We start from the raw sequence: 27,476 nt of genomic DNA, 5'->3' as shown, positions 1-27,476 counted from the left end.
CAGCAGCTCCCCCCATGTACTCTCCGCATAAGACTGCCAAGCACACAGTGGGGTGTATTACGAGGCAGGGTGTTGCCAGGCACTTCCTAAAGACCCTGAGAGGCCACAGGTTACAAACTAATCTCACAAGGATGCAGGTCACAGGCAAGGGAAGCCAACCGCTGGGGCTGCGATGAGCTGGAGAGGACACACTCAGATGGGGACCGGCCACTCTTGGCTTGGACAACTTATCTCGCTGCCTCTGAGGGCGTCCTCCGATGCTGGGACGTCAAGCTTTTTAAAAAATATTTGCTCATTTGGCTGCATCTGGGGTCTTAGTTCCCTGACTGGGGCCTGAGCCTGCGTCCCCTGCATTGCCAGGTGGATTCTTAACCACTGCAAGTCCTTCTCTCACTCTTTTCAAAGAGAAACCAGAAACCAGAATTCTGGAGTTGTTCCTCTCTTGACTTGTAACTGTTGGTAACTAAATTTTACTAAAAAACACAGAGCAAAGTCACAGAGCGCAGTCCAGACGCCCACAGCCATCACCTGGGAGCTCGGTGAGAGCGGCAGAGTCTGGAGCTCTTTCCAGGTGATTCAGTGAAAGTCAACGTCACTTAGTTGTGTCTGACTCTTTGCGACCCCATGGACTATACAGTTCATGGAATTCTCCAGACCGGAATCCTGGAGTGGGTAGCCTTTCTCTTCTCCAGGGGATCTTCCCAACCCAGGGATCAAATCCAGGTCTCCCACATTGCAGGCGGATTCTTTACCAGCTCAGCCACCAGGTGATTCAAGGACACTTGAAAGTGAGAACCCCTCTGCGTGTCTGCTAAGTCGCTTCAGTCGTGTCTGATTCTGCAACCCTATGGTCTGTAGCCTGCCAGGCTCCTCCGTCCATGGAATTCTCTAGCCAAGAATACTGGAGTGGGTCGCCATACCGTCCTCCAGGGGATCTTCCTGACCCAGGGACAGAACCCACATCTCTTATGTCTCCTGCATTGACAGGTGGGACCACTAGCGCCACCTGGGAAACCTCTGGATTAAACAAAATAGATCAGGGAGCTGATGTGCCATGGGCACATCCTGACTCTGACTCTGGTTAAGCAGTCCCCCACGTGTTAAGGCCTAGGAGCCCCTCAAGTCCACGACTGCTAATTCAGATAAGGTTCATTTATTATATCAATTTATCAATTTATTCAAGTGGTAGAAAAACCCTCTCAGCGGCAGGGCAAAATAGAGAGCCTGTAAACATGATTTCACCCCTCCTCCCTTCTAAGGAGCTTCCCGTGACAGGAAACACCATTCCAGTGGGCAAGTTCAGTGGTGAAGTCTGTAAAAAAGGGTCCCGTGATGTGGCTGTTGTCTCTTCAATCCACCCCTCATCCGAGGGGAACGGCTGGACCCTGCCACTTGGCTGCAGCATGGTCATTGCGAGCTCCGTTCACAGCAGCTCCGGCCCCGGGGGGCGGAGGCTCTTTGGCAGCAACGGGCAGGCCCTGGGGCGGGGGGCAGGCCCCGTGAGCAGCAAACACAGGCAGGCGGGGACAGAGGCTGGCCCTCTGGGAGTGCTGGATTGCATCTGCCACGGCAGGTGGCCAGGGCGGGGCTGAGGCACGTTGCTGTCGGAAGCCTGGCTTGGCACCCAGGTCGCGACTACCCGGATGGGTCGGTGGCCTTGGGACTTCCTCTTGCAAAAGTCAGAGCTCCTGGAGATGAGCCTCAGGAACAGGACACGACCGGCAGTGGGAGGCTTCAGTCCTTGAAGGGGTTACAGGAGTCACCCAGCTGCTCCTTCTCTGCGGCCGGGGGCTCCCCGTTCACCTCCTGCAGCGGGTGGTAGACGTAGGCCCCGTCCAGGTGCCGGCTCCGCGCGGCCCTCGACCCCAGGAACAAGGACACATTCGCCACCGTGCTGAGCAGCAGGAGGAAAGCCAGGGCCAAGGTGATGGCCAGCCAGGTGGTCCTGCGGGTGGGAGAGAACCCGCAACAGGGATGCTGGATGCGATTCGGGCTGAGGCGGCGCTGGAGGGGCTCCCTCCTTCCCCCCGCTTTGCTCCTCCTCCCAGAACAGGCGCACAGCATCACGGGCCTCCAGGGACCACACAGCGGGGAGCAAACAGGCCTACTGGGGTGAGGAGCGTACCCCACACACGTTCCGGAGCAGTGCGGACAGTTTTGTGGAACAAACCTTGCCTGATATCAGGCTCCCACCTTGCCTGGTACTTCAAGAGGAGTAGGGAAAAACAAAGATTTTGATGTGCTCCTCCCTGGGTTTCAGATGCTGCTAATAAATGTTATATTGTACATGCCACAGAAAACATAGCTGAGGACCTAATCCATCCCAAGAGGCAGCAGTCTGCATCCTGGGTTCCCGAGGATGTTGGCAACAGAGGGTGGGCTCTCTCCAGGATCCTCAAAGCAGACAGAGCAGCGAGGACCCACACCCCCTCTTCCCAGGCAGGGAGCTGGTGGGGATGTGGCAGGGTAGGGGTGGGGGGAGGGGGGCGGTCCTCCAATGATCTTTCTTCATTCGTGTCATCTTGGTCTGAAATCCTCAACGCAGAAGAAGACACACGCTGACTGCCCGGGGGGTGGGGCCTGCAGCCTGTCCCTCATCCCCCCGCAGCTCCCCCCCCATTGCTGCGGGACCCCGTGATCTCATACCTGAGACCTGAGCTGGGGGTGCAGGGCTCCTGAGCGCCCCCATCCCTGCTCCGGTGCGTTTCCCAGCACACCACCCGGGGCTGTCCTCCCAGCCCTCACCTGATCACCAGGTCAGGATCTCCAGGAAGGACCTGGGATCTGAGTTTTGTGATGAGCTCCCAGGTGCTGCCTCCAGGCCAAAGCCAAGGGGTTTTTCATTCACACCCACACCTGGTTTCCACCTGGAGGGGGTGGGCCAGGCACTGCCCTGGGCCATGGGAGGCGACAACCATGTAGAGAGGTTCTCCAAGGGGGGCTCCCAGACCGACAGCACTGGTTCTTGAATCCAGCTCTGTCTTCTAATACACGCCCCCTACCTGGACGTCGAGTTGAAGACCTGCGCTAGAAAGTAAAGGCCCCACACGAGGGGGAACACGCCCGGGGGCCAGAGAAATGACGTGAATTGCTCAGAGCTTCTGCACCAAGAGCTGAGAAAGCAGGCCCACACCCAGCCCCCTGGACTCCGCTGTGGGGGTGGCCAGGGTCCTCGGCGTCTCCCTGGACACTCGGGGGGCTGCATCAGCTGGGACTCTCCCTGAGCTTAAGCTGGAGAATCGTCGCCTGGTGCCCAGCAGCCACCTCCTAGCCCTGCCTGGGCCCAGAGCAGAGGCCACACCCTGAAGGTAGAAGGAGGCGCTTCCTCCCGCCCCTGCCCCTGTTCCAACTGAAGCACCTACCTGGTGAAAAGGGAGAGTTCTCCTGCCCTCACGGTGACCTCGGGAGGTGGGAAACACTCCTTCACTGCAAGAGGCCAGGGAGAGGCTGAAGGCTGGGAGAAGAGGGGTCTGCCCTCTCCTGCTCCCGGGGGGGCCCTGGGAGGTGCCTACCTCGGGAGAAGAGGCTGCTCAGGGTGGGTGACCAGTTGACACTGCAGTTGCCAGTCTGGGGGTCGCAAGGACACTGGTGCTCACACTTGCAAGGGCTCTGGCAGCCTGGCCCGTACCAGCCGAGCGGACACTCTGCAGGGAGGAGCCAGGACAGCGGTGGGGGCCTCGGTGGCCAGGCCTCTCTCTGCACTGCTAGGATGCGCCCGGGTGTGGGCAGAGCCGGGCTGACGCAGAAGCGCACCCCCCGGGTGGGGCTCCCTCCAGGCTGATTCAGGGACCTTCCTGCTTACCCTGCACACAGGTGTCTCCAGTGAAGCCAGGGGGACAGGCGCAGGTCCCCTGCACTGGGTCACAGGTGGCTCCATTATGACACTGACACTTCTGGGCACAGTCTTCCCCGAAGAAGCCACTGGTGCAAGCTGGGGTGGGCGAAGGGGGGTCTCTGTCAAACCTGGCCCTGCCCTCCCATCCCAGGCTGGGGCCCAGGGGATTGCAAACACATCTTCAGCACTCCAAGCAGCCCTATCGGCTCACGTGTCCGTCCAAAAGGCGGTTCCAGAGAGCTTGCCACGTGGCAGGCCTGAGGCCATGGCCTCATGGAGCCTCTGCTCTGTTTAGGGAGAGGCTTCTGGTCTAGGCAGCCAGTGAGCCAGAAGGCATGTGTCACAGGATGAGTGAGGACACACGCGCTGGAGGGAGGGGAGCGGGTGCGGCAGCAGCGAGCACCGAGGTGGGGAGGTAGAGGGGCCTCTGAGGACCTGATCTGCAGGCCTGGAGGGTGGGGGGTGGGGAGGGGGGCATGGCCGGAACACCCGGGGCCTGGCATGTCATGCTGAGGAGTTCAGACTTTTCACTCAGTGCCAAAGAAAGCCACTAAGGATTTAAGCCACGGGTGACAGTAGTCCTGTAGGACACATCTGAACTGTGTCCTCCCAGAGACAGGTTCCAATTGCAGAACCTGTGAACGTTGAGTTTATTTGGAAATACGGTCTCTGCACATGCAATTAAGGATCTTGAAATGGGGAGCCTTGGGTCCGTGTAAGAGAACGGAGGGGGAGACTGGACCCGAACAAGGGAGGAGGCTGTGCCTGTGAAGTCAAAGTCAGAGACTGGGCTGAGGCAGCCACAAGCCAAGGGACGCGGGGGCCACCAGGAGCTGGAAGAGGCAGGGAGGATCCTCCCCCAGACCTTTCAGAGTCAGCGCGGCCCTGCTGAGATGGAGTGCTGCCCTCCAGAACTGTGAGGGAATAAAGGACTGTGTCCATCCTGAGTTAGTGGACTCTTGCTGCAGCAGCCGCAGGATACTGACATGGTGATTTACACGTGGGGCGAAAGCGTGAGACAAGAGCGAAGAGACTAGCGGACCAGGAGGCGGGGATGAAGGCAGCTGAGGCTTGCAGCTCCCAGGATCGCCCCTGCCGAGAGCCCCACGGGGTGCCAGGGAGGAGGCTGGCCTCGGGGCTATTACCTTCACTGCAGTTGGACCCTGTCCATCCAGCTTCGCAGCGGCAGCCAGCTGCCAAGACAAGACCGAGAAAGCCAGGTGAGGGCCGGGCCGGGCTGGGGCCGTGAGAGCGGGGCACCCGGGCTGGAGCTGCCTCCCGCAGAGCCAGCACTCACTCTCCGTGCAGAGCCCGTGCTGGCTACAGTTGGCGGGGCCACAGTCCAGCTCGTCGCAGGCAGCACCCCGCCAGAAGCGCCCCGTGCACTGGCAGTGCCCCTCCACGCAGGTCCCGTGGCCGCTGCAGTCTGGCGGCTGGCAGCGGGGCTCGTGCACACACACCACGGTGGACACGCGGCGGGGACAGCGCCACATGTTGTCCTGGCTGCAGGGGGACAGGAGCGTCAAGAGAGGCTGAGGTGCTGGCCACCCCTCAAGATCACCCACTGCAGGGCTGAGGGCTGCCTCTCCTCATCGTCTCTTCTCCAGCCTTTTATAGGTTCTTCCCACCCCAGGGCCTTTGCACACACTGTTCTGGGCCCAGAAGGCTCTCCCACTCTCGCCCAGTCACCTCCGCACCGTCCAGCTCTCAGCTCATGCTTCTCTATCCTCAGGTCTTTCCTCATCATCACCCGCCCCTCCCATCGGCCCTGGGCAGTGCTGGTACGCTATGTATACCACTTCCTGTAAGCAGCAAGAAGCAGGCATCTCAGCTCCTCTTGCTTCTCTACTGAACCCCCAGAGCCTGGCAAATGACAGGCACTCAGTATTTGTTGAATGAGACAGCCGGGGACAGGCCTGGCCTTGGACCTCAGCAAGGGGGCTCTGGTGGGCTTACCAGTGATCAGACGGGTAACTGGCCAAGGTCCCGTTGAGCACGAAGGTGGCAGAGCCTCCTCCATCCAGGTTGATGGCGTTGACCACGTCCTGTTTCAGCAGGAACTCCGCCATCTCCCACAGGTTAACGCTGTGGCACAAGACGAGCGCTGCTGACCTTGTGGCATCTGCTTCCAGGTTAGTGCACCTTACTTTCCACAGTGGACAGTATCACACACCCGCTATGGCAGGCAAATTTCTAAGTGCTCCCCCAGCTCAAGTGGCCTGTCCCAATCCTTGGAAGCTATGACTGTAACCAGACATCATCCTCATGATTGTGTTAGGATACACAGCATAACCGTCCACATGTGGGGACCCTGTCCTGGATGATCTGGGTGGGCCCAACGGAATCACAGGAGTCCTTAAAAGCAGAGAGCTTTCTCAGGCTAAGGCAAAAGACGAAGTGAGGGAGACTGGAAATATGAGGGGGTAGATGGATTTGACACACCTCTGCACCCTGAAAATACACAAGAGGAGGGTATACACATGAGGAGGAACGTGGGCGGCCTCATGAGTGGGGAGGCCCCCAGACAGCAATGACGCAGAGACCTCAGTCCAACAACTCCAAGGACTGCATTCTGCCAACAACCTGAGTGGGCTGCCAAGACAATTCTTTCCCAGAAGCTCCAGATAAGCCCCCCATCTGGCCAAGAACTGGATGGTTTCTGTGGGACACCCTGAACAGGAGAACCTAGCTGAGCACTGGTCGCTCTCCACCGACTCCCGACCTCCAGAGCTCCGATCTAGCAAATCAGTGCTGCCTGTGCTAATCTGTCACACAGCACACTCACTTTACAGAGGAGGAAATGAGCCCAGAGAGGTCAAGTAACTTGTCCACTGCCACAGAGCCAGCATATGGCAGAGCTAGAATGGGAACCAAGGTCTACTCCCGGCTTTGTGAGTAGATACTTTGTGATAATTTCGTTTCACCCCAACCAGAGCTCAGGAGAGATGAGACCCTAAGGAGACTGAGAGCAAATGTGAGGAAGGTGATGAGTTCGTCGAAGTAGAACAGACCTAGGGACCCTCTGCCAGTGGGAAGACAGGGGACAGGTGGGTGTGACGATCCCCAGGGAACACCTGAGGGTCAGAGAGGCAGCTGATGGTGGGCTGAGGCTCCTCAGAGCAGGACTCACCCCCGCTGCTCCGTCTGCCCATCCACGTGCAAGAGCACCAGCTGCCCCTTCCGGTCGTGGCCCACGGCTGTCCTGGCTGAGATCACGTTCACAAATCTGCTGAAGGAACCTGAAGGAGAGGCAGCCTGGCTGATTGCCTGGCCCTTCAGGAGGCCTTCTGGGCTCTGCCTGCCACTTCCTGCCAGCCCGACACCACTCTCCACCTCTGGGTCTGTGCACCCAGCTATCTGCCTGCCCCCTAACCCCGTCCCAGTCCATCTCCACAGAGCAGGCAAACAGTTGTTCTTCACTGTAAACCAAGCAAGGTCAACCTCCAGGTGAAAACACTCCAACGGCCTCCACTGTCCCAAGTTCAAAATCCAAATGCCTTACCGAAGCCTGGCATGACTTCCCTGGACTGCTTACTCTACCCCATCTCCTGGCAGTCTCCCCGCAATTCCATGCAGACACTTTCTGTTCCTTCTGGCTGACTGGGCTTCTCCCCAGCTCTTCCCATGGCTTGCTCCTTCTGAGCTACGTCACCTCCTCCACGAGGCCTTCCCTGACCGTATAATCTAAAACAGCCTGTTTAAACATCTAGGCCATGGCAGACCTTCCCTGTCCCAGTATTTCACATCTCAGTGGTTCTCAAAATTCAATGTCAATCAGAATCACCCAGGGAGCTCCTTAGAACACACACTCTTGGGCCTCACCCCAGGGATTCTGATGCTGTGGCTTCAAGGCAGAGCAGGAGGGACTGAAGTTCTGAGTTTACAACAAGATCCTGGGTGACGCTGATGCTGCTGGTCCACAGACACTTTAGGAACACTCCTCTACTGTGCCTTGTTCATAGCTCCATTCCTTCAACTTCTGTCTTAGCACTAACCACCTCTTTTTAGTATACTATATATTTATTTCCTTTCTTACACATTTCATGAAGCAGGGATCCCCACTGATTCCCAATACCTAGACTGGAACTTGTGGAAAGACTTCCCCTACCACCCCACCTATCCAGGTTTTCAAAAGACTTATTGCCAACACCCCCACTCATCACCCACATCTTATGGTACTCGGCGCCCCCTGCCCACCTGTCTCTTGAGTATCCTCACACTCAGCCGCCTGACTCTCATTAATGTAGATGCTGCCACTGCGAATCAGCCACACGACCCCACTCAGCAGCTGCACAAACGGATTCTCAGTGTCCAGCACCTCCTCTTCAGACAGGTATCTGGAAATAGGGAAGCAGTGAGATTCAGTCAACAGCAGTGGCAAACTGTGGGTAGTGGGGGTCCCCATCCCCACCCCCTGCCTGGCTACTGGATTCCTCCTGATGCCCAGGAACCTGCCTGATCCTAGAAGCAATCTTTGAAAACAGTCCACATATCCCAGTCCACACTTCATTTAACAAAAACAACCAACCCCAATAGATCTCAAGCCCACCTATAGCCCTCAATCTCTCAGGCCATCACCCCAGTCAAATTACCATCTGACACCTGCAACAGCCTCTTAACTGGCCTCCTTGCTTTCCACTATGGCTCAGCCTATTTAGTGTCTGGCAGGATCAGATCAAGCTCTTAAGTGACCAAAATCAGTTCTGTCCTCCTCTGATACTTTCCTCCTTCCTTCCGTCCCTCACACACCAAGCCCCTCTGCACCTCTGAGCCTCAGCACCTGCTGTCCCTTCTGACAACAATGCTCTTCCTCCAGTTTTGACCCTGGTTGACCTGTGATTAAATTTCACATTAATTTTCTCATGTGATTAAGGTCACCTTCTCAGACCAATCCTTCCTGATTACCTTCCCTAAACTCAACGCTCTATTTACAGTCACTTCATCCTGTTCATTGCTTCACTGCTTATATACAATGTAAATTAACTTAATTATCTCTCTGGATTTTGTTGAATTTTTCACCAGTAACGGAGGCTATGTGTGTCCTCTTTTGAAGGCAAAGACTGTTTGCTTGTTCACAGCCATACCCCCGCTGCACAGCACACAGACCGACACAAAGCAAGCAGCATACCAAACTGAAAGACAATAAACTCTACGAGGAAGGTACTACCTTCCCCTTCCTGGAGTTGCGGAAACGGAGGCTCAGCGTGGTTAGGCGACTTGAATACAGCGGCACGGCTACATCTCGACTCTCAGGCCCTCTGCCCTCAACAGTTACCGGACACCCTGCCTCCTCACCCGGTGACCAGAGTCCCGTCGCGGCGGATCCCGAACTGCGCGTTCTGCAGCCCCCCGGCGCTGCTCACCCGCCGCCCGCCGCTCACCACGTTGCCCAGGCACTCGCCCGTCTCCATGCGGAAGAAGCCGCCGTTCTGGGCGACGGTGCAGCCGGCCGGCCGCGCCGTCTCCTCCACAGTGGCGCGGCGCCTCGACTCGCAGCCGCCGGATCCTCCGGGTTCCAGGACCGAGAAGGTGCGCAGGGGCTCGGGCGCTCGCGTCAGATGACCTGGCACCGCGCGGTCTGCGAAGTACGAGACGAAGGTGCGCACGGAGGGGCGGTGGGCGCTGGCGGTCGGGGCGGCCGGCGGCCAGCTCTCGTGCTCCAGGCGGCCGGCGTGCACTCTTGTGCAGTCCCGGGGGAGGCGCGCGCGCGCGCGGGAGTAGGGCAGGAGCACGTCGTCGTCGCGGGAGGCCCTGCGGGGAGGGGGGGCACACGAGAGTTCGGAGTGCTGTGCCTCGGGCTGGGGGACCACCCCCCCCACACAACCGGACTTGCCCCCGCGAGAGCTGTACTCACCCCGAGCCGAAGTCGCCGGATGCCTCCAGTAGGCAGCCGCGCAGCCCAATGAAGAAGAGAAGGAAGCGACCCATGGAGGACGCCATGTTGGAGTCGGACCTCCGGTCACGTGAGCCTACCACACGTGACCCAGGGCCACGCACGGTTGACAGCTCTTCGCTCTGAAGCATTTGTACTTCTTCGGATATCGCGAGATGTAGTCCTGCTAACTTGCTGTGTTAATTTTTTTAGAGGGGGCGGGGTTCTGGGATGGCGGGAACGTTTTACGTTGTTGTAATATTGAAGTCTACGGGAAAGTTGACAAAGTAGTGTAAAGAACCTCTGTGTACTTTTTACTTGTCTTTACCAATTGTTAACGTTTGCGCTTTATTCATAATACACATTTTTGGAACCATTTCAGCCAAGCTGTGGACACCATGAAGTGTAGACACGTCTATGTACCGCACTATGTACTGCACACTTTATGTATCCTCTGTGAGGATTTTCTTACATAAGCACGGGTCAAGTAAAATTAGGATGGTTCCTACCAATAAAATTCTATTAACTAATCCACAGGTCACATTCAAATATTTCCAGTTGTCCACGTAATTTCCTATATAGCTAGCCAAAGGCAGCGTCCCGGGTTAGGTGGCCTTTTGGTGCCTTTGTGACGCACAAGGCATGCAGGAGCCAGCACAAGTGTTCAAGTGCCAAAAATTCATCAGCAGACAAGTTGGTCTGCTGCCAACTTCCCGGAAACCCTCTGTTCTCAATGAACCAGGAGTTGCGGGTGGCAGGCAGTCTTTGGCAAGTTTCTGACTTTTACTCTTCCCCCTACTTAGATGTCTGTCGCTCCATTGCCAAGTTGTTATAAGTGCAATGTGCGTGCATGCGTGCTGTCACTTCAGTTGTGTCCGAATTGGAGCCCTAGAAGTCTGAAAGGCTGAGAACCAAGACCCAACGCCCAGCTCAACTGCAGTCTACGTTTATTCATCTGCTCTCACACCTGGGTCCATCCCGGCCCCACCTCCCCAGCCCGGCTCCCCGGGGCGAGGGGGACAGCGGCGACCCCGGGTTCTTTGCTTCAGCTGCTTCCGCCTTAGGATGTGACCTGCACCCCAGGACTTAAGAATAAGATGGACTAAAGGTGTGGGCTTCATCTTCCTGGTGGTGGCAGGCGTGAAACTGTGTCAGTGGCCGGCGGGTGGTGTCATTGTGGGTGGCCGCAGCTTCCCCTCTGCTGGGGGGTATTCCGCCAGGACATAGAGGAAGCCACCCAGTGCTGCAACAGCCATGGCTGTGTTGTGGGAGGAGCAGCCGTCTGGGGAAGACAGACAGAGGTCCCGTTGTGAGTCCAGGGAGGGGGGCGCAGCAGGCAGTCACTGATCCATTGTGAGGACTTCTCAGATATTCTCTCGGCCAGCCTGGTGTCCCCAGATCTCCCTTGCAGGGCTGGGCACCCACCTGCCAACCTCCGTGAATGTTGGCTGCTAAAGTCTCCCCTCTGGGAAGAAATGTCTTCAGCCAGTTGGAACCTCCTCATCTGGGAGGTTATGTTTTGTCTGAAAGACTTCCTTACATGGGCAGGGGTGACTCTATGTTGTGATTCACCCTCCAGAGCCCCTTCCTGGAGGCCACACCCTGGTCCAATTCTTTCCACCTTCCCCTATGCTCAGGACCTGCGTGAGACCTTCTAGAACAGCACCCAATGGCCCCATTTCACAGATGGGGAAACTGAGAGACTGGGAGCAGAGCTGAGATCCCAACCCTGGAGACTCTATAGCTCATTTCTTCTATTTGACAGCCTCCCTCAGTCCTGCCTGGGGCCCACCTGGTCCCATGTTTGCCCAAACAGCAACCTGGGCCAGGAGCTCCTTTGACATCATTTATAATGTCCTCTTATTTTGAGTCCTCTGAGCTCAAAATGAGCTGTCCACCTTTAGTTTCTGAGCAGGTTGGAGGGAGCCATGATTTTCCTTTCCTCTGGAGAAGGGAAGGCCCCTCCGAGGGAGAGATAATGCAAACTTCAAGGAGCCTAATTACTAACCCTGGCAATCCATGCTTACTGGTGACCTTCATAGGAAAAATGTGGGAAGCACGTTGCATGATGATCTGAAATTAACCCCCCAAAACCCCTATGAATGAGGCATGGCTTGGTTCCCGTTTTATAGATGGTGAAACTGAGGCTCAGAGAGATTGAGCAACTCCCACAGCAAAGAAAGGCAGAAGCTGATTTGAACCCAGACAGTCTGACTTCGAATCCGGTGCCCTTAGTCAACAGGTGTGCATGTCATAAATGAAAGAAGGAACATGCCTCTCCCAGCTTCCCAGGCTGCTGGTCAACCTGCAGGGGCCCCAGGAAGGACCTCAGGCTGTGAGATTTCTGCAGCTCCCTCTCCAGTCCTCAGGACGGGCCTAGTTTCCAGGTGTCAGTCTCGAGGGAGCAGCCAGATCTCCGGAAGTGCACAGCAGGTCCCCTACCGCTGGCTACAGGCAGCCCGAGCCCCTGGGTCAGGCAGACCTTGCCAAGGCAGGGGGCCCCGGAGGTCTCATGAGAACTCTCCCCCCACCCCGCCCAGCCTTTGGTGGCAGCTATGAAACAAACCCATCATCACTCTCCTCTCTTGTTACTTGCAGGTAGATGATGAAGCCATGGTGGGGTTCCTGGGGAGACGTTTAGTTGTTGGAATCATTCCCCAGTGTGTGCTGGACATCTCTGTGCTGGCCGGCTCACCTCCCTTCCTGCTCTTGCCTTGCAGTTATTTTAATTTTTATTAATAATCATAAAAGAAATCTTTTTTGTGCTCAGTGGCTTCAGTCATGTCCAACTCTTTGCGAGCCTATGGACTGTAGTCCGCCAGGCTCCTCTGTCCATGGGATTCTCCAGGCAAGCATGCTAGAGTGGCTTGCCGTGCCCTCCTTCAGGGATCTTCCCAACTCAGGGATCTAACCTGCACCTCTTCTGTCTCCTGAATTGGCAGGCAGGTTCTCTACCACTAGCACCACCTGGAATGCATTAATAGTCATAGCCCGTTCTCTGTTTCTCTACACTCATGCACTGGCTACATAGCGAACTCATCTCAATTAGGACACATTTGGCAGGGAAGGGGGCGCTGTTCATAGTGGCTCCAGGGAAATTCTCTGGAGGTCCAGTGGGTTAGGACTCTAGGCTTTCACTGCCAGGAGCCCTGGTTGGAGACCTCGTCAGGAAACTAAGATCCCATAAGCCATGTGGCACAGCCAAAGAAAAAAAAAAAAAGAACCCCAGGATGACATGTAAACTGGGAACACCAGGACTGTGCTTGTCCCTTGTCCACTGGCTCAAGGATCCCGCTTCTGCCCTTCTTTGCTCCAAATCCCAGTGCACCAACCCCTCCAAACTATTCAATACGTTCACCAGACTGCCTTGCCCACCACAGGCAGGCACAGGTGGGATGAGGGGAGAAGCTGGGTGTCTCTCCCCCCCCACCCCCATCTTCTTTGCATCCAGCCTCCACAGGCTCCGCTCCTCCCACGGTCCCTCCAGCTTTGCCTCCAGGGAGGATGGGGGCGTCCTGCAGTGGCTAACCTCTGTGTTTTCTTACCTTTTCTGTTTTCAGCTCTTGCAGCATCTCTGAGATGAGTTCCCTATATTCAGTTCCCTCTGCTGAAGTTCCCAGTTCAGGGTCTGTTTTCCTGAGTAGACTTTGACCGAGAGGGTTACCTCAGTGACGTTCAGTGTGAAATACACTTAAACATCTCTTTTATGTTCCCTTCACTGGAGACAGCATCTCTGGACTCCCCACTTTCAAAGAGGAGGGCATCAGCGATTCCTACCCTTCCCTTCAGCTCCCAAACACAAAGACATTCCAGTCCGGCCCCTTAGTGATGCTGGCACCCTCAGTGATCCTTGAGGGTGAGCTGTGTGTATCTCTTCTAGGCCCTCTTGACAAGAAGAAGGTCCCTTGGGTATTTTCATTACCTGCAAATTGTTTTTCTCGCCTCTTCACTCTTCTCAAAAAATGCTGTTGGTACTGAATGGCTTCAGGTAATTCTTCATCTTCAGCAGCTGGGAGAAGAGTACAAGGTGAACTTCTCAAGATGGATTTTTTTTGTATTTCTGTTTTCCCTTTTTTCAATTGGGGTATGATTGCTTTCCGATGTTGTGTTAGTTTCTGCTGTACAGTGAGGCAATGGGTTTTAAACATTATTGGCTGGGACTTTCCTGGTGGTCCAGTGGCTAAGACTTTGAGCTCCCAGTGCAGGGGGCCTGGGGGTTCCATCCCTGGTCAGGAAACTAGGTCCCACCTGCCACTACTTAAAGATCCTGCATACTGCAACTTAAGATCCCAGGTGTGGCAAATAAGACCAGGTGCAGCTAAATAAATAAACTCTGAAATAGCTATTGGCGAAGCCCCCTCCTCTTCACAACATCTCAAGCAACACAGGTCTCCTGAATCTGGAGGCACTACTGGAAGTTTCCACGAGCACCTGTCTGCTGCCACGTCCCCAACATCTGTGTGTCTGTGTGCATGGACAGGCATGGTGCATGTTGCACGTCCCTCTCCACACCCCTAACACCACGCATCCTTTCCCCACCTGGCGTGGAAGCCTAGCACCCTCCCGCCCCACGCCCACTCCCAGTCAGGGAGGAATTGCAGCTCACCTGGCTCCCCGAAGCACCCTTCCCGAGGCTTCTGCCAGCTGAGAATGGCCTGCAGCCACCGGAGCTTGTAGAAGTCGGAGAAGCCACTCATCCCACACAACACGACTGGAAGCAAAGACAGGGGACCCTCTGCAGGCCTGCCTCCCAGGCCCACCTCCTCCCCCTCCCCAAGGCCACCATGGTGCCATCTGCTAGAGAGAAGCAGCACCAGGAGGTGGGCACTCAACACCGTGGCTGGGGCTTCCCTGGTGGTGCAGTGGATCGGAGTCCGCCTGCCAATGCAGGGGACACCGGTTCAATCCCTGGTCCAGGAAGAGTCCACATGCCTCGGAGCAACTAAGCCCATGTGCCACGACTGCTGAGCCTGGGCTTGAGAGCCTGCGAGCTGCAACTACTGAAGCCTGTCCCTACAGCCCGTGCTCTGCAACAAGAGAAGCCACTGCAATAAGAAGCCTGCAAACTGCAATGAAGAGTAGCCCCAGCTGACTGCAACTAGAGGAAGCCCTTGCCAAAATTTAAAAAAATGAGTGAAGACCCAGTGGAGCCATAAAACAAAAATGAACAAACCCCACAGTGGCTGGAAGGAGGCCCTGAGGGCCTGCCTTAGTGAGCAGGGGCCCCCAGACCTGAGTCCTGCTTCCACTTAGGGCCTCAGTCAGGGCTGCTCAAGAGTCAGGGTCAGTACGGGGGCCTGGACACCCAAGCAAAGGAGCAGTCACCCAGGGATTCCTCTTTCAGTCTCCTCTCTCAGGCTTTCAGGGTCTGTTTGCCAGTCACATAGTCAGTCTGTCCAGAGCTCCACCACTGGGTCAGCTTTTGGGGGCAGGAAGCAGTCAAAACAGTGGCAGAAAAAATACAGAATGCGCACTTAAATTTGAGTTTCAAAAGAACGATGAATTTTAAAAAAAGTTAAGTATAGCCCATGCAATGTTGGGGATATACTTATACCAAGAGTGTATTCATTGTTTATCTGACATTCAGATTTGCCTGGGCGTCCTGTATTTTCATTTGCTGAGCCTGGCAGCCCTACTGTGTTTGTGTGTGTGTGTTTGCCTGAAATCAGGGACACCCTGCAGCTCTGTTGCTAGAGTAGAATGCGGGGCCCACTGTTCTCCATGAAGACATCCCGGGTCGGGTAGGCATATCCGATGGCATCAGCTCTCCGGTTCAGGTCCATCATGTTGGCACAGAAGATGTTCATGTAGTGCTGGCTCTGGCGGAACAGCCCTTTGGTGCATCCCCTCTGGGGGAACAGAGAGACAAGTCAGAGAGTGGGTGGCAGATGCACGCTCTGTTACAGGGAAATACCTGCTATTCTGAAATGGTTTTGCAAGTGGCTGCCTTTGACAGCTGAAGGAAATGGCAACCCACTCCAGTATTCTTGCCTAGAGAATCCTGTGGACAGAGGAACCTGGTGGGCTGCTGTCCATAGGGTCGCACAGAGTCAGACACGACTGAAGCGACTTAGCATGCATGCATGCCTTGGAGAAGGAAATGGCAACCCACTCCAGTGTTCTTGCCTGGAGAATCCCAGGGATGGAGGAGCCTGGTGGGCTGCCGTCTGTGGGGTCGCACAGGGTCAGACACGACTGAAGCGACTCAGCAGCAGCAGCAGCAGCCTTTGACAGCAGATCTTTCTTCTTTTCCCCCAAATTTCTTCCCCGTCTGCGCTCCCAGCCCATGGGAGACTTAGTCACCGAGGGACCGAGAGAGCTGGGTTCAAGTCCCGACTCAGCCACTTAGGAGCTGTGGGACCTCTACCACCTAAGTTAACCTATTATGAGCCTCAAGTGTCTTCATGGGGAGAAGAAAGTGATGCTGCTGGGAGCTGCACCAGAGGGGTGCTGGCATGGGGGGGGAGTGCCTGACACCAGGGGGCGCTCTAAAGCTGTTAGCTGCTGTCACTGCAAGCTGATTCCAGCCTAACCGCACTGTGGCAGGCAGCTACAGCGCTTCACAAGGAAAAATAACTACTATATGGCCCAGCAATCCCACTACTTGGGCATACATCCTGAGAAACCCACAATCCAAAAAACGCACATGTGCCCCGGCATTCACCGTAGTACTATTTACAATAGCCAGGACATGGAAGCAACCTAGGCGTCCATCGACAGATGAATGGGTGAAGAAGGTGTGGTAAAAATATACAGTGGAATAGTACTCAGCCATCAAAAGGGAATGAACGTGAGTCAGTTGTAGTGAGGCGGACGAAACTAGAGCCTGTTATACAGAGTGAAGTAAGTCAGAAAGAGAAAAACAAATATCATATATTAATGTATACATATGGAAATCTAGAAAAATAACACTGATCAACCTGTTTGCAGGGCAGGCATAGAGATGCAGGCATAGAGAACGGACTTGTGTACTCAGCCGGAGAAGGAGAGGGCAGGACAAACTGAGAAAGTAGCATTTACATATATATGCTATCGTGTGTAAAATAAATAGCTGGTAGGAAGCTGTGTATAACACAGGGAGCCCAGCCTGGCATTCAGTGATGACCTAGAGGGGTGGGCTGGGGGGAGGGGAGGAAGGCTCAAGCGGGAGGGGACATATATATATATATAATTATGACTGATTTGTGATGTTGTGCAGCAGAAACCAACACAACATTGTAAAGCAATTATCCTCCAATTAAAAAAAAAAAAAAGAGCCTGGGCCGCAGATTGGTTTCACCACACTGAGAAAAGGATGGGTGATGAGAACACGCTTTAAAAACTGCTATAGCAATATGTCAGACTAATTTTCTATCTGCTGAATCTAATAATCACAACAGTTTTCCTTGTAATTAGGCTTTTGTTGTATTTGCAAAAACACTGGGCTGTGACAATTTGCAAATAAATAATAATAAAAAAATCTATTAAAACCAACAAGTCCTTTCTTGATTAAGAATTTCTGGGCATTGAGTAACATTTTTGAATAGAGATAGCAAGCCCTGCTTTGTATATAAATAAATATATGTGTAAAATGAGTATTTAGCGAGAGTTCCCTGGCAGTCTAATGGTTAGGATTCTGTGATTTTACTGCTGTGACCGGGGCTCAGACCCTGGTCAGGGAACAGGGATCCTGCAAGTCATGTGGTGAGGCCAAAATAAAATAAATTAAAATGAGTATTTAGCAAAATCTGAGTGCTTGGGATTGAAAGAGTGTTGGGCACAGGGAGGTGATGGTGGGTCTCTTTTGGTCTTGGCTTGGTTTTCTGGAAGCAGCTAGTGCCTGACTTTGTTCTAAGACCTTTTCCATCTGTTGTTTACCGAGCTACTTCTGCGGCTCCTCTCCCAACCCCTCTCTGTTTCCCTGACGCCCTGTGGTCCAGTTCAGCATGCAAAGCTCTTTGTCCAACAGAACCTCAACACTACCACCCCCAACCTCTCCACCAGTTTGGTTGGACTTCACGGCTGATGAATGGCATGCTATTTCCCACTCCTGATGTCTGAAGCACAGGTTTAAAACCCGCGGGTTTTCCTGGTGTGAACGTGCAAAGCCACACTGTCAAGAGCGCCTTCCAGTCATTCTTTCTCCTCCTCCGGCTGTGGCTGGGCCCACACCGGGCACTTACCATTCTGGCCGAGAGGAAGAAGAGTAGCTGGTGGGACAGGCAGTAGCCAGAGCAGCCTGGCCTGGTCATGAAGGTCCTGCAGAAGTTGGAGAGCCGGCAGGGCTGGCTGCTGTTTGTCCTGCAAGACAAGTTGTTCCAGGCTATTAAGAGCGTCCTAAGTGAAGCCTGGGGGCCTGGAGCCTTCCCGGGTCCTGATTCCCCCTCTAGTTACTACAGCCCCCAGCAGGGTCAGGCCCGCAGCTGAGCCAGATAAACACGTGTCCTTTTCTGGACTGGCTGAATCGGTCCCTCCGTCACAGGGGAGGTGACACTGGAGCCGTCCTAGGTTGGGGGAGGCACCAGGGGCTGTGACATCCCATTTCTCCGTGGGACTCCCCAGTACCATCTTTCTCAGAATTGCCCTAAACAGCAGACCCCTAGGCCTGGTCTGTCCCCCACACCCCCCGTGCCAGGCCTGCCCCATAGAAGGGATGGGGCAGGTCCCTCATTGCAGCAGAGCCCCTCTGCAAGCCCAACTGTGTCCTGGCCCAAACACCTCTATGAAGGATGCTGAGACGGTGGGGGCCTGGGCACCTGCTGCCTCTTCTGCTCATGGGTTCCATGGATTCCTGCACCTAGCACTGGCCCTGGAGGGTTTCCTCCAAGCCCAATGCACAGCAGGATAAAACGGTGAGCTCAACAAGGCTGGGTCCTTCTTTCTGGGACTTACAGCCCTGTCCTGCTTTTTGGAACCGGTTCTCTTAGCCGGATGCAGTTCACATTTGTTCTGTGGAACCATGAAACAAGCGTGAACTGGACCTGGCTAGGAGAACTAGCCACTGTGGGAGGTCAGCTTCCTGCTATGGGGTCAGGGAAGGTTCTGGAAGCAAGATACTGGAGCTGGCCTAAAGTGTGAGCGGTTACTTAAGCACAGGGGCTGGGGTGAGGCAAGCGGGAAGGGAAGAGATACCACAGAGGCGACTGCTGGGCATGGGCAAAGGCCTGCAGTGGGAGGGAACAGGTGCCTCTGAGGGTCTGAAAAGAGGCCACAGGGGCTGGACCAGAGGAGCCTGGGGACCTGAGAGGGCAGAGGAAGTGCTAGTCATTCAGTCATGTCCAACTCTCTGCGACCCCCATGGACTGCAGCCCGCCAGGCTCCTCTGTCCATGGGATTCTCCAGGCAAGAATACTGGAGTGAGTTGCCATTTCCTCCTCCTGGGGATCTTCCCGGCCCAGGGATTGAACCCGGGTCTCTGCATTGCAGGCGGATTCTTTACCGTCTGAGCCACCAAGGGAGGGCAGAGGAGTCGAGGCTTTACCTGAGAACAAGGAAGCTTCACACTGGAGTGGGGTGTTCAGATGTGCTTTTTTGGAAAGATCCCTCTGGTGTGGGGAGACCAGTCAGTTGGGGGTTGCAGGGCATGGAGGTGGGTGTCTAGAGTGGGCCGCAAGCCTTTGATGGAGGCAGGGGGCCGACTCAGAGATGGGGGTGGGACGAGGAACAGCTCTCAGGGGAGCTGGCACCTAGTTTTGCCCAAACCCCTGGGGTTTTGGGGGCTTCCCAGGTGGTGCTAATGGTAAAGAACCTGCAGAAGACATAAGAGACGCAAGTTCGATCCCTGGGTCAGGAAGATCTCCTGGAGCAGGGCATGGCAATCCACTCCAGTGTTTTTGCCTGGAGAATCCCATGGACAGAGGAGCCTGGTGGGCTACAGTCCATAGGGTCACAAAGTTGGATATGACTGAAGTGACTCAGCACGGCACAGCACTGGGGCTTTGGGAAGCAAGTGGGACCAGAGGCCTGGCGGAAGGCAGGCGCTTTGGGGTCTTCAGGAAGTGAGGCAGGTCCAGGGGACCCACCCGGTTCCCAGCAGCTGCACCAGGCACAAGTCACTGAGCTCCTCTGAGAAGGAGTCCTCCTGCTCAAAAGTGGGGTAGACCAGGGAGGCCTCGGTGCGGGTCCAGGCACGTGGAAGCTTCCAAAACCCAGGTTCGATGGTCAGCTGGAACTCTGGTGGAGAAGAGGGAGTGGGGGGAGACACAGGAGCAGTGAGCCATGCCATGGTTAACCACCCCCCAGGCTCCTGTGGTTCTGAGCCCAGGAACTGGCTGTCCCTCCCCTGGCAGCCCTGACTGCACTCAGGTGCCTTCAGGGCTCTGAGCATTGCCTGAGGGTTGAGTATTGCATTTGAAACATTCACAAAGCTCTTTATCTGAAAAAAAAAAAAAATCACTAGGAAAAATGTTGGGACAGGCTCTGAGTAAATCTACTGCACCCCATGGAAGCTTGAGACATCTAGACAGGGTTAGTTGCCTCCTTTGGTTCTGTTAGAACATGGAGCTCCTGCAGAACCAACCCCAGGATAAGCCAGGCTGGGATGGTCTCAGGGACCAGGCCTGGGAGAGGGTATATGCTCAGTAGCTAAGTTGTATCTGACTCTTTGAGACCCCATGGACTGCAGCCAGCCAGGCTCCTTTGTCCATGGGATCTCTCGGGCAAGAATACTGGGGTGTGTTGCCATTTCCTTCTCCAGGGGAGAGGGTGGAGCACCCCACATACAGAGAAGCAGGCCGATGCTGGGGAGGGCTGGGGTCTCTCATGCTGTCTGGCCAGTTATCTCCCCACTTACCCTCATGGACCTGGGAAGGGGAGCCTGGGAGGCAGGACTGGACCACACGGGGCTGGTTTATACCCCCCACCGCCCCCACCCAGGAACAACTCAGGCCAGGGCTTCTAGGGTGGGGCCCCTTGGTAGGATGACTCCAGGCTGACGAGGAGACAGAGGCTCTGCATTCTAGGGCGAGAAGAAAGATAGTGGCAAGATGCTAATGTTTGCCATGCAAAGGGCCAGATTACCTTTTAGATCTCGACCCTCCCTCTCCTCTGGTCTGGGATGGTCCTTTGCCCCTAAGCCTGGACATGAGCTGAAAAAGTGAGGGAGAGCCACTCCCTACCTTCCACCTGCCCTCCGTGGGTGGGAGAGGCCATCTCAAGCTGAAGTCAAGGATGACCGAACACCCGCAGGGGCAGCTGGTTACAGGTCCTCCCAGGCCCTCCCTGACGCCAACTGAAGCCGCAGCAGGTGGTTTCAGTGGGCGCCCCCAGAAGCTGTCTGTGCTCCTGAAGAAATGGGACTCCACCCACGCTCTTACCTCTCAGGTACTTGGGGTCACTCAGGTTGAGGTAGAAGATGGAATCGTGGAGGAGAGGAGCCAACTTCTCCACCAGCTTGCCCACACGCAGGCCGAGTGGCTGCAGCTGGGAGTCCCGCGCCCACTTCTCCTGAACGCCTTTGAGCTGCACTGCAAGGGGGAAGCAGAGTTCATTCATCCCAACACTGGATGAACCACATGGACAGGAAAATATACCCCCAGTTATAATGCATACCGAGCTCTCTGCTTCTTCCAGCTCTTGAGGGGAAAATATTTGCTGAGTTTATTGGAAACTAGGCCTCTGGGGAGCTCAGCTGGGTACTGGCAGGGTGGGGAGTGGTGGTCAGAGTGAGGGAAGGTGGTGGCTAAGAGCTTGATTTCTGGAGGGGGGCCAGGGTTCAGGTCCTGGCTCTAATGCTTTCTCATTGGGTGACCTGAGGAAGTCATTTAATTTCTCTCTGCTTCACTTTCTCCATCTGTAAAATGGGAGTCGTGATATTCCTTCCTTCTTGGAGGATGGGGTTATAAAGATTAAATAAGCAAAGGCATGGCACTAGTGGTAAAGAACCTGCCTGCCAGTGCAGGAGACGTTAAGAAATGTGGGTTCGATCCCTGAGTTGGGAAGATCCCCTCTAGAAGGAAATGGCAACACACTCTAGCATTCTTGCCTAGAAAATCCCATGGACAGAGGAGCCTGGTGGGCTGAGGTCCATGGGGTTGCAAAGAGTTGGACATGACCAAAGCAACTTAGCCCTAATGCATATAGAGGACTTGGCATTGTCCAGAGTGCAAAGAAAACACTTAATAATGTTTAGTGATTATTATTAGTTATAGAGACTTGGGCTTTGTGGTCCAGGAGGAAAAAATGAGGGAGAGACTCAGATTGCAGAGTGGAAGGCTGCTGTGTACAATTGAGCAGGTTGTACACTGCACAAGGGCTACACACATTCTTATCATGGGTTTGTACATGTTTTAAGACAATTTTCCAGCAGATGTCAGTCAAGTGACTCCAGAAAGGTGGTACCTTTTTCTAATTCTCACAGAGGTGCCCTGTGGACTAGCAGTGGCCCAGGAGGGGTGGGAGAGGATGGGGTGGCTGGAAGAGAAGGTCATGGGGTAGCCAGAAAGAGAGGAGATATGAGAGGGAGCATCAGTGCAGAGCTGAGAAGTGAGATGCGGTAGGGCAGCTGCTGTCAGGTTGGGCACTGCGTGGGGGAGAGTGGACAAGGTTTGAGGAGGGTGCTGAGCAAGTCTGGCAGGATGATGGGCTCTGTAACACCCCTCCCCCGACTCCACTCCTCTCTGAACTGGAACCAGGCAGTCTAGTTCTGAAGCCTTGTTCTAGATCGTTTGGCTGAACCTGTGGATAGAGAGTCCCAGGAGGGTTGCTGATTATCAAAGAGACCAGGTGAGCCCAACCTGACCTCATGGTGATCCTAGGTCCTTGGGCTTGCTCCTGTTTCTCCCTGCATATGTGGCAGCTGCTGCCGCATTCTGGAACCCCCTTGAGGCAGCTGGAAGCAGCTGGAGGGACCCTTTGCTCTCTTAGGTCAGTGTCTGCCTGTCCAGCCCCAAGCAGAGAGGACCCGGGAAATCAATGGTCAATCTCTTCTTATTGGACCCCTCCCAGAATGTGAACCCCCCTCTCTCTCCCAGGAAGATTGAGAATGTAGGCAGGATCCTTAGAAGGAGGGCTGTGGTAGCCAGCTCATTTCCCATCCTTTCGGCCCCCTCCTGCTTGGGATGGGGCCAATCTGTGAAACCAACATAAAACTGGGGAAATGGCAACATGCGACTTCCAAGTGTGTGCTCATTTGCTCAGGCTCCTCTGTCATAGGATTCTCCAGGCAAGAATACTGGAGTAGGTTGCCATGCCCTCCTCCAGGGGATCTTCCTGACCCAGGGATCAAACCTGCATCTCTTGCGTCTCCTGCATTGGCAGGTGGATTCTTTACCACTGAGCCACCTGGGGAGCCCCTGTGACTTCCAACATTAGGTTGTAAGAGACACCAAGGCTTCCGCCCGGCTCTCTCTTGGGCCACTTGCTCTGGGTGAAGCGGCTGTTGAGCTATGAGGATGCTTAAGCAGTCCCTGGAAGAGCCCACGTAGTGGGGAACAGGGGCCTCCAGCTGCCAGCCAGCGCCAACCCACCAGGCCTGTGGGTGAATGGGGCAGCTCTGCCAGCACGAGGGAAGCCTCAGATGATCACAGTGCTGGCCACCATCTGGATGGGAACCTCACGCGAGACCCCGAGTCAGACCCTCCCAGCCAAACTGCTCCTGGATTCCTGACGAACAGAAGCCAGGAGATAATTGTTGTTTCAAGCAGCCAAATCCTGGGGCAGTTTGTGCAGCAATAGGTTATTGCAGGGCTTCCCAGGTGGTGCTAGAGGTAAAGAATCCACCTGCCAATGCAGGAGATGCAGGTTCGATCCCCGGGTTGGGAACATCCCCTGTAGTAGGAAATGGTGACCCATTCCGGTATTCCTGCCTGGAGAATCCCATGGACAGAGGAGCCTGGTGGGCTACAGTCCATAGGGTTGCAAAGAGTCGGACACGACTGGTGTGACTTAGTACACACGCATGCCAATGCAGGGGACACCAGAGATGCAGGTTTGATCCCTGGGTTGGGAAAATCCCCTGGAGAAGGAAATGGCAACCCATTCCAGTACTTTTACTTGGGAAACTCCATGGATAGAGGAGACTGGTGGGCTGCAGTTCATAGGGTCACAAAGAGTCGGACAGGACTTAGTGACTAAACAGCAACAAAGAGGAGTTATAAGACGCGACGAGGGTTACATGAAGGAGACCCGCACCCTGATCCTGGCCTGGAGGGGAGGGGACCAGGGTCTTGAGGATGCAGCCTGGGGGTGGGGGTCAGGGGCGTGGGGAGGACACAAGGAAGCCAGAGGCAGTGAGGCCACAAGGACACAGTGCAGAAGGTCCCAGAGCCCCACCTCCTGCTGGGATCTGGTGTGTGAAAAGTTGTCGTGGCAACACAGATGGGGTGACACAGGAATGGGGCCAGCCAGAGCCTGGGATTTGTCACTGGGGTCAGGGAGGGGCTCGCTGAAACCCTTGGTGAGTGTGGGGGGTGGCTACCTGTTTGCCTTGGCCTATCTCCAGCCCCCTCCTCGGGGATCTCATATCCTTCAAAGCTGAACAAACACTTGGCTGTTTTCTCGGAGCCTTCAGGCGGCTCTGGCTGGATGTAGGGGGAGCCAGGGCGGGCACACTCATGGGCACACTCCCTCTGCTAGCTTCGGTCCTGGCATGTCTGGAGGGGGTGTGCTTAATAGCCCAGTTGTGACCCCAAATACTGTAGCCTGCCAGAGTCCTATGTCTACAGGATTCTCCAGGCAAGAATACTGGAGTGGGTTGCCACTTCCTACTCTAGGGGATCTTCCCGACCCAGGGCTCAAACCCACGTCTCTTGTGTCTCCTGCATTGGCAGGTGGGTTCTTTACCTGCTGAGCCATCGGGAAGCCCTGGCAAGTCAGGAGGGAGGGATTGACAAATGAATCATTTCCTCCCTGGAAAATAATAATTTCCAAATCTTTTCTTGAGTGGCCTCTGAATCCTTCCTGCTTCTTAAAAGAAAAAAGTAATTGATCACAGAGGGTCTGTAGATACCTCAAAAGGGGCCAGCCGCCCTCTGCCCCTCTTTCCTTATAGTCAGAGCATCGTATTTGGGGACCAGAAGGTGGGCTGGTCCCGGGGTGCAAAGCGGGCAGGTGACAGGCTGAGAACTGCCTTCTCGGTGGCCAGTCCAGGGCAACCAGAGCGCACCCACCTTCTAGCATCCGGAACCCCACCACGCCGTCCAGGTTGATTTCGGGCAGCCTCTTCTTCAGGAAGGACGTGGCTCTGTCCAGCGCAGAGAGGATGAAGCCCGTGATGGTGGCCTTGCCCTCTGGGGTGTCTGGTGGTGGCAGCCTGGAGGGCTGCAGTGGCGGGGCCGCCAGCAGCAAGAGCAGGAGCGGGAGCCCTGGGCTGGACATGGCTGGTCTTCTGAGAGAGGCTGCTGGAGCGCTTCAGCCCCGGGCCGGCCCGCCCCATGCGCCCGCCTCCCACCTCCTCCCCCTCCACCCGCAGAGAAGTAGAGGAGTGGCCAGGCGGGGCTGATCCTGCAGCCTGGAATGGCCTGGGCAGAGGGTTTGGAAAGGGCAGCTGCCAGGGACTGATTTCAGGGATGGGGGTGGGTGGGGTGGGGTGGGGAGGCAGGGGTCGGAGCCTCACAGTCAGGCCAGCCAGCCCTGCACATGGAGCCAGCTGGCTGCAGGCTGGGGAGAGGGGCCATCCTTTCCTTCTCACCCCTGACTCTCCAGGTCCACAGGTTACATCTCTGATGGAGCAACTGCAAAGTTGGTTTGGCTTTATTTTGCTTTGTTTGAAATAAGTTTGAAATGAAAAGATGTTTGCCCCCAAGGAAAGCCAATTCTTTGCAACCCCATGGACTGTAGCCCGCCAGGCTACATGGGAACATATCCAGGGTATGTTGCCATTTTCTTCTCCAGGAGATCTTCCCCACCCAGGGATGGAACACGGGTCTTTTACATCTTCTGCATTGGCAGTCAGGTTCTTTAACACTAGTGCCACCTAGGAATCCCTGACAAACCTAGACAGTGTATTAAAAAGCAGAGACATCACTTTGCTGACAAAGTGATGAATATAGTCAAAGCTATGGTTTTCCTGGTAGTCATGTACAGATGTGAGAGTTGGACCATAAAGAAAGCTGAGTGCTGAAGAATTGATGCTTTCCAACTGTGGTGTTGAAGAAGACTCTTGAGAGTTCTTTGGACTGAAAGGAGATCAAACCAGTCAATCCTAAAGGAAATCAACCCTGAATATTTATTGGAAGGACTGATGCAGAAGCTGAAGCTCCAAAACTTTGGCCACCTATTGTGAAGAACTGACTCATTGGAAAAGACTCTGATGCTGGGAAAGACTGAAGGTAGGAGGAGAAGAGGGTGACAGAGGATGAGATGGTTAGATGGCATCATTGACTCAACGGACATGAGTTTGAGCAAACTCTGGGAGATAGTGAAGGACAGGGAAGGATAGTGCTGCAGTCCATGGGGTCACAAAGAGTCAGACAAGACAGAGCCACTGAGCATGCACACATCACATATTTATTGACTTCTTTGGCTATTCCAGGTCTTAGTTGCGGCACATGGGCTCTAGTTCTCTGACCAGGGATCGAACCCAGGCCCCCTGTATTGGGAACACAGAGTCTTAGCCATTGGACCATCAGCGAGGTCCCTGTATCTGTGCTTCATGTAGAAAAAGCTTAAAAAAAAAAGCATAAGTATTTCTTTATTCCTCAAGAACCAGTATTTCCTCCCTTGGGTGTGCCATTGAGCACAACTATTCCGGGAGAAGCTTGTCACCATCATCACCTGTTAATCCTTACAACAAACTCCTGACGTGGGTGTTATTCTTGTCCTCTTTTATACCGTAAAGTCTGAGGCTCTGGGGGGTAAATGACTTATTACAACCCACTGTCTCACAGCTAGGGTGGTACAGGGGTTCACGCTGGAGTCCCCGTAACCATTGGGAAATCCCGCCAGGGTCCAGCCTTGGTATCTGGAAGGGAAACAATACTCTCTTGATCTACGGAAGGATTGAATTTCACGTGTCATGTTGGCCAAGTAGGCAAGCAGGACAAGCAGGCCTGGCTGGTGTGGCATCTTGTTCCTCTCTCCCTAGAGAAACGATCCCAACGCCTTCCCCAATGGGGGGTTTACTCTTCCAGGACAAGGCATTTGCCGGGGTGGCTGGTCCTTAACCTCTTAGATCATCAGAACAAAAGGGGGCCTCTCAGATGTGAAGTCCCCTCCCTTAGTTCACAGGTCGGGAAAGCCAGCTGACAGAGAGGGATGTGCTTGATCCCCTGATCAAGGACACCCTGAGGCGGGGGTCTCCGGATCCCAGCCCGGTCCCACCACAGACGGTGCCTGGAGGGGCGGGGTCCATGTTCTGGTCTCATGACCCCAGCAAGACAACTGAAGGTGGGGCCTCCCTGGAAACTGGGGGGTTGAGGCTGCCCGCAGACAGCCCATCCCTCCATCTACACAGATTTACTCCTCCTTCCTCACCCTCTTCTGCCCGGGTTTCAAGCCCTACCTCAGCCACACACTCACTAAAGGGTGTGACCTTCAGGAGTCACAGAGCTATTGGGAGAAGCAAATGAGCTCCGTGCCACATCCTGAGCTGGGTTCTAGGGTCCCTGGTGCTGCTCTGTCTGGGTTTTCATTGAGGGAGGAGGTGCAGTGTTGATTTTTTTGTCCAACACGTGAGTGGGTGGGGGGGGGGGACGCCTGCAGCAGGTGGTCCCTGTGCCTGACTCTGCGTGTTCTGGGGCAGCTCCCAAGGGGAGGGCAGTGGGGTGACTTCAAGGGGACCCCTTTTAAAGTCAAAACGCTGTCACAGAGACCCACACAAAACTCTTTAGTGTGGTTACTTTGGGAGGTGAG

At 54.9% G+C, this 27,476-nt stretch overlaps 2 protein-coding genes across 2 annotated transcripts; both read right to left on the bottom strand.

The window, feature by feature from the left end:
- Positions 1 to 1,152: 1,152 nt before the first annotated feature.
- Positions 1,153 to 9,848, bottom strand: NAGPA (N-acetylglucosamine-1-phosphodiester alpha-N-acetylglucosaminidase). The gene is made up of 11 exons (XM_043456302.1): positions 9,690 to 9,848; positions 9,131 to 9,586; positions 8,033 to 8,172; positions 6,966 to 7,074; positions 5,792 to 5,920; positions 5,133 to 5,338; positions 4,981 to 5,028; positions 3,803 to 3,931; positions 3,513 to 3,644; positions 3,363 to 3,426; positions 1,153 to 1,945 (listed from the first exon to the last, which is right to left on the bottom strand). The coding sequence occupies exons 1-11, from the start codon at positions 9,773 to 9,775 to the stop codon at positions 1,735 to 1,737; spliced, it is 1,710 nt and encodes a 569-aa protein (XP_043312237.1). The 5' UTR covers positions 9,776 to 9,848; the 3' UTR covers positions 1,153 to 1,734.
- A 789-nt stretch (positions 9,849 to 10,637) lies between these two features.
- C32H16orf89 (chromosome 32 C16orf89 homolog) lies at positions 10,638 to 25,007 on the bottom strand. The gene is made up of 8 exons (XM_043456107.1): positions 24,794 to 25,007; positions 21,002 to 21,151; positions 19,709 to 19,859; positions 17,870 to 17,987; positions 15,421 to 15,556; positions 14,314 to 14,418; positions 13,630 to 13,716; positions 10,638 to 10,989 (listed from the first exon to the last, which is right to left on the bottom strand). Exons 1-8 carry the CDS (start codon positions 24,999 to 25,001, stop codon positions 10,859 to 10,861), a joined length of 1,086 nt encoding a protein of 361 aa, XP_043312042.1. The 5' UTR covers positions 25,002 to 25,007; the 3' UTR covers positions 10,638 to 10,858.
- Between the last annotated feature and the right edge of the window lie 2,469 nt (positions 25,008 to 27,476).

The sequence above is a fragment of the Cervus canadensis genome, chromosome 32, assembly GCF_019320065.1.
Source record: "Cervus canadensis isolate Bull #8, Minnesota chromosome 32, ASM1932006v1, whole genome shotgun sequence".
NCBI lineage: Eukaryota > Metazoa > Chordata > Mammalia > Artiodactyla > Cervidae > Cervus > Cervus canadensis.
Note: the sequence above shows the minus strand (reverse complement) of the source record. Positions and strands in the feature narration are given on the sequence as shown.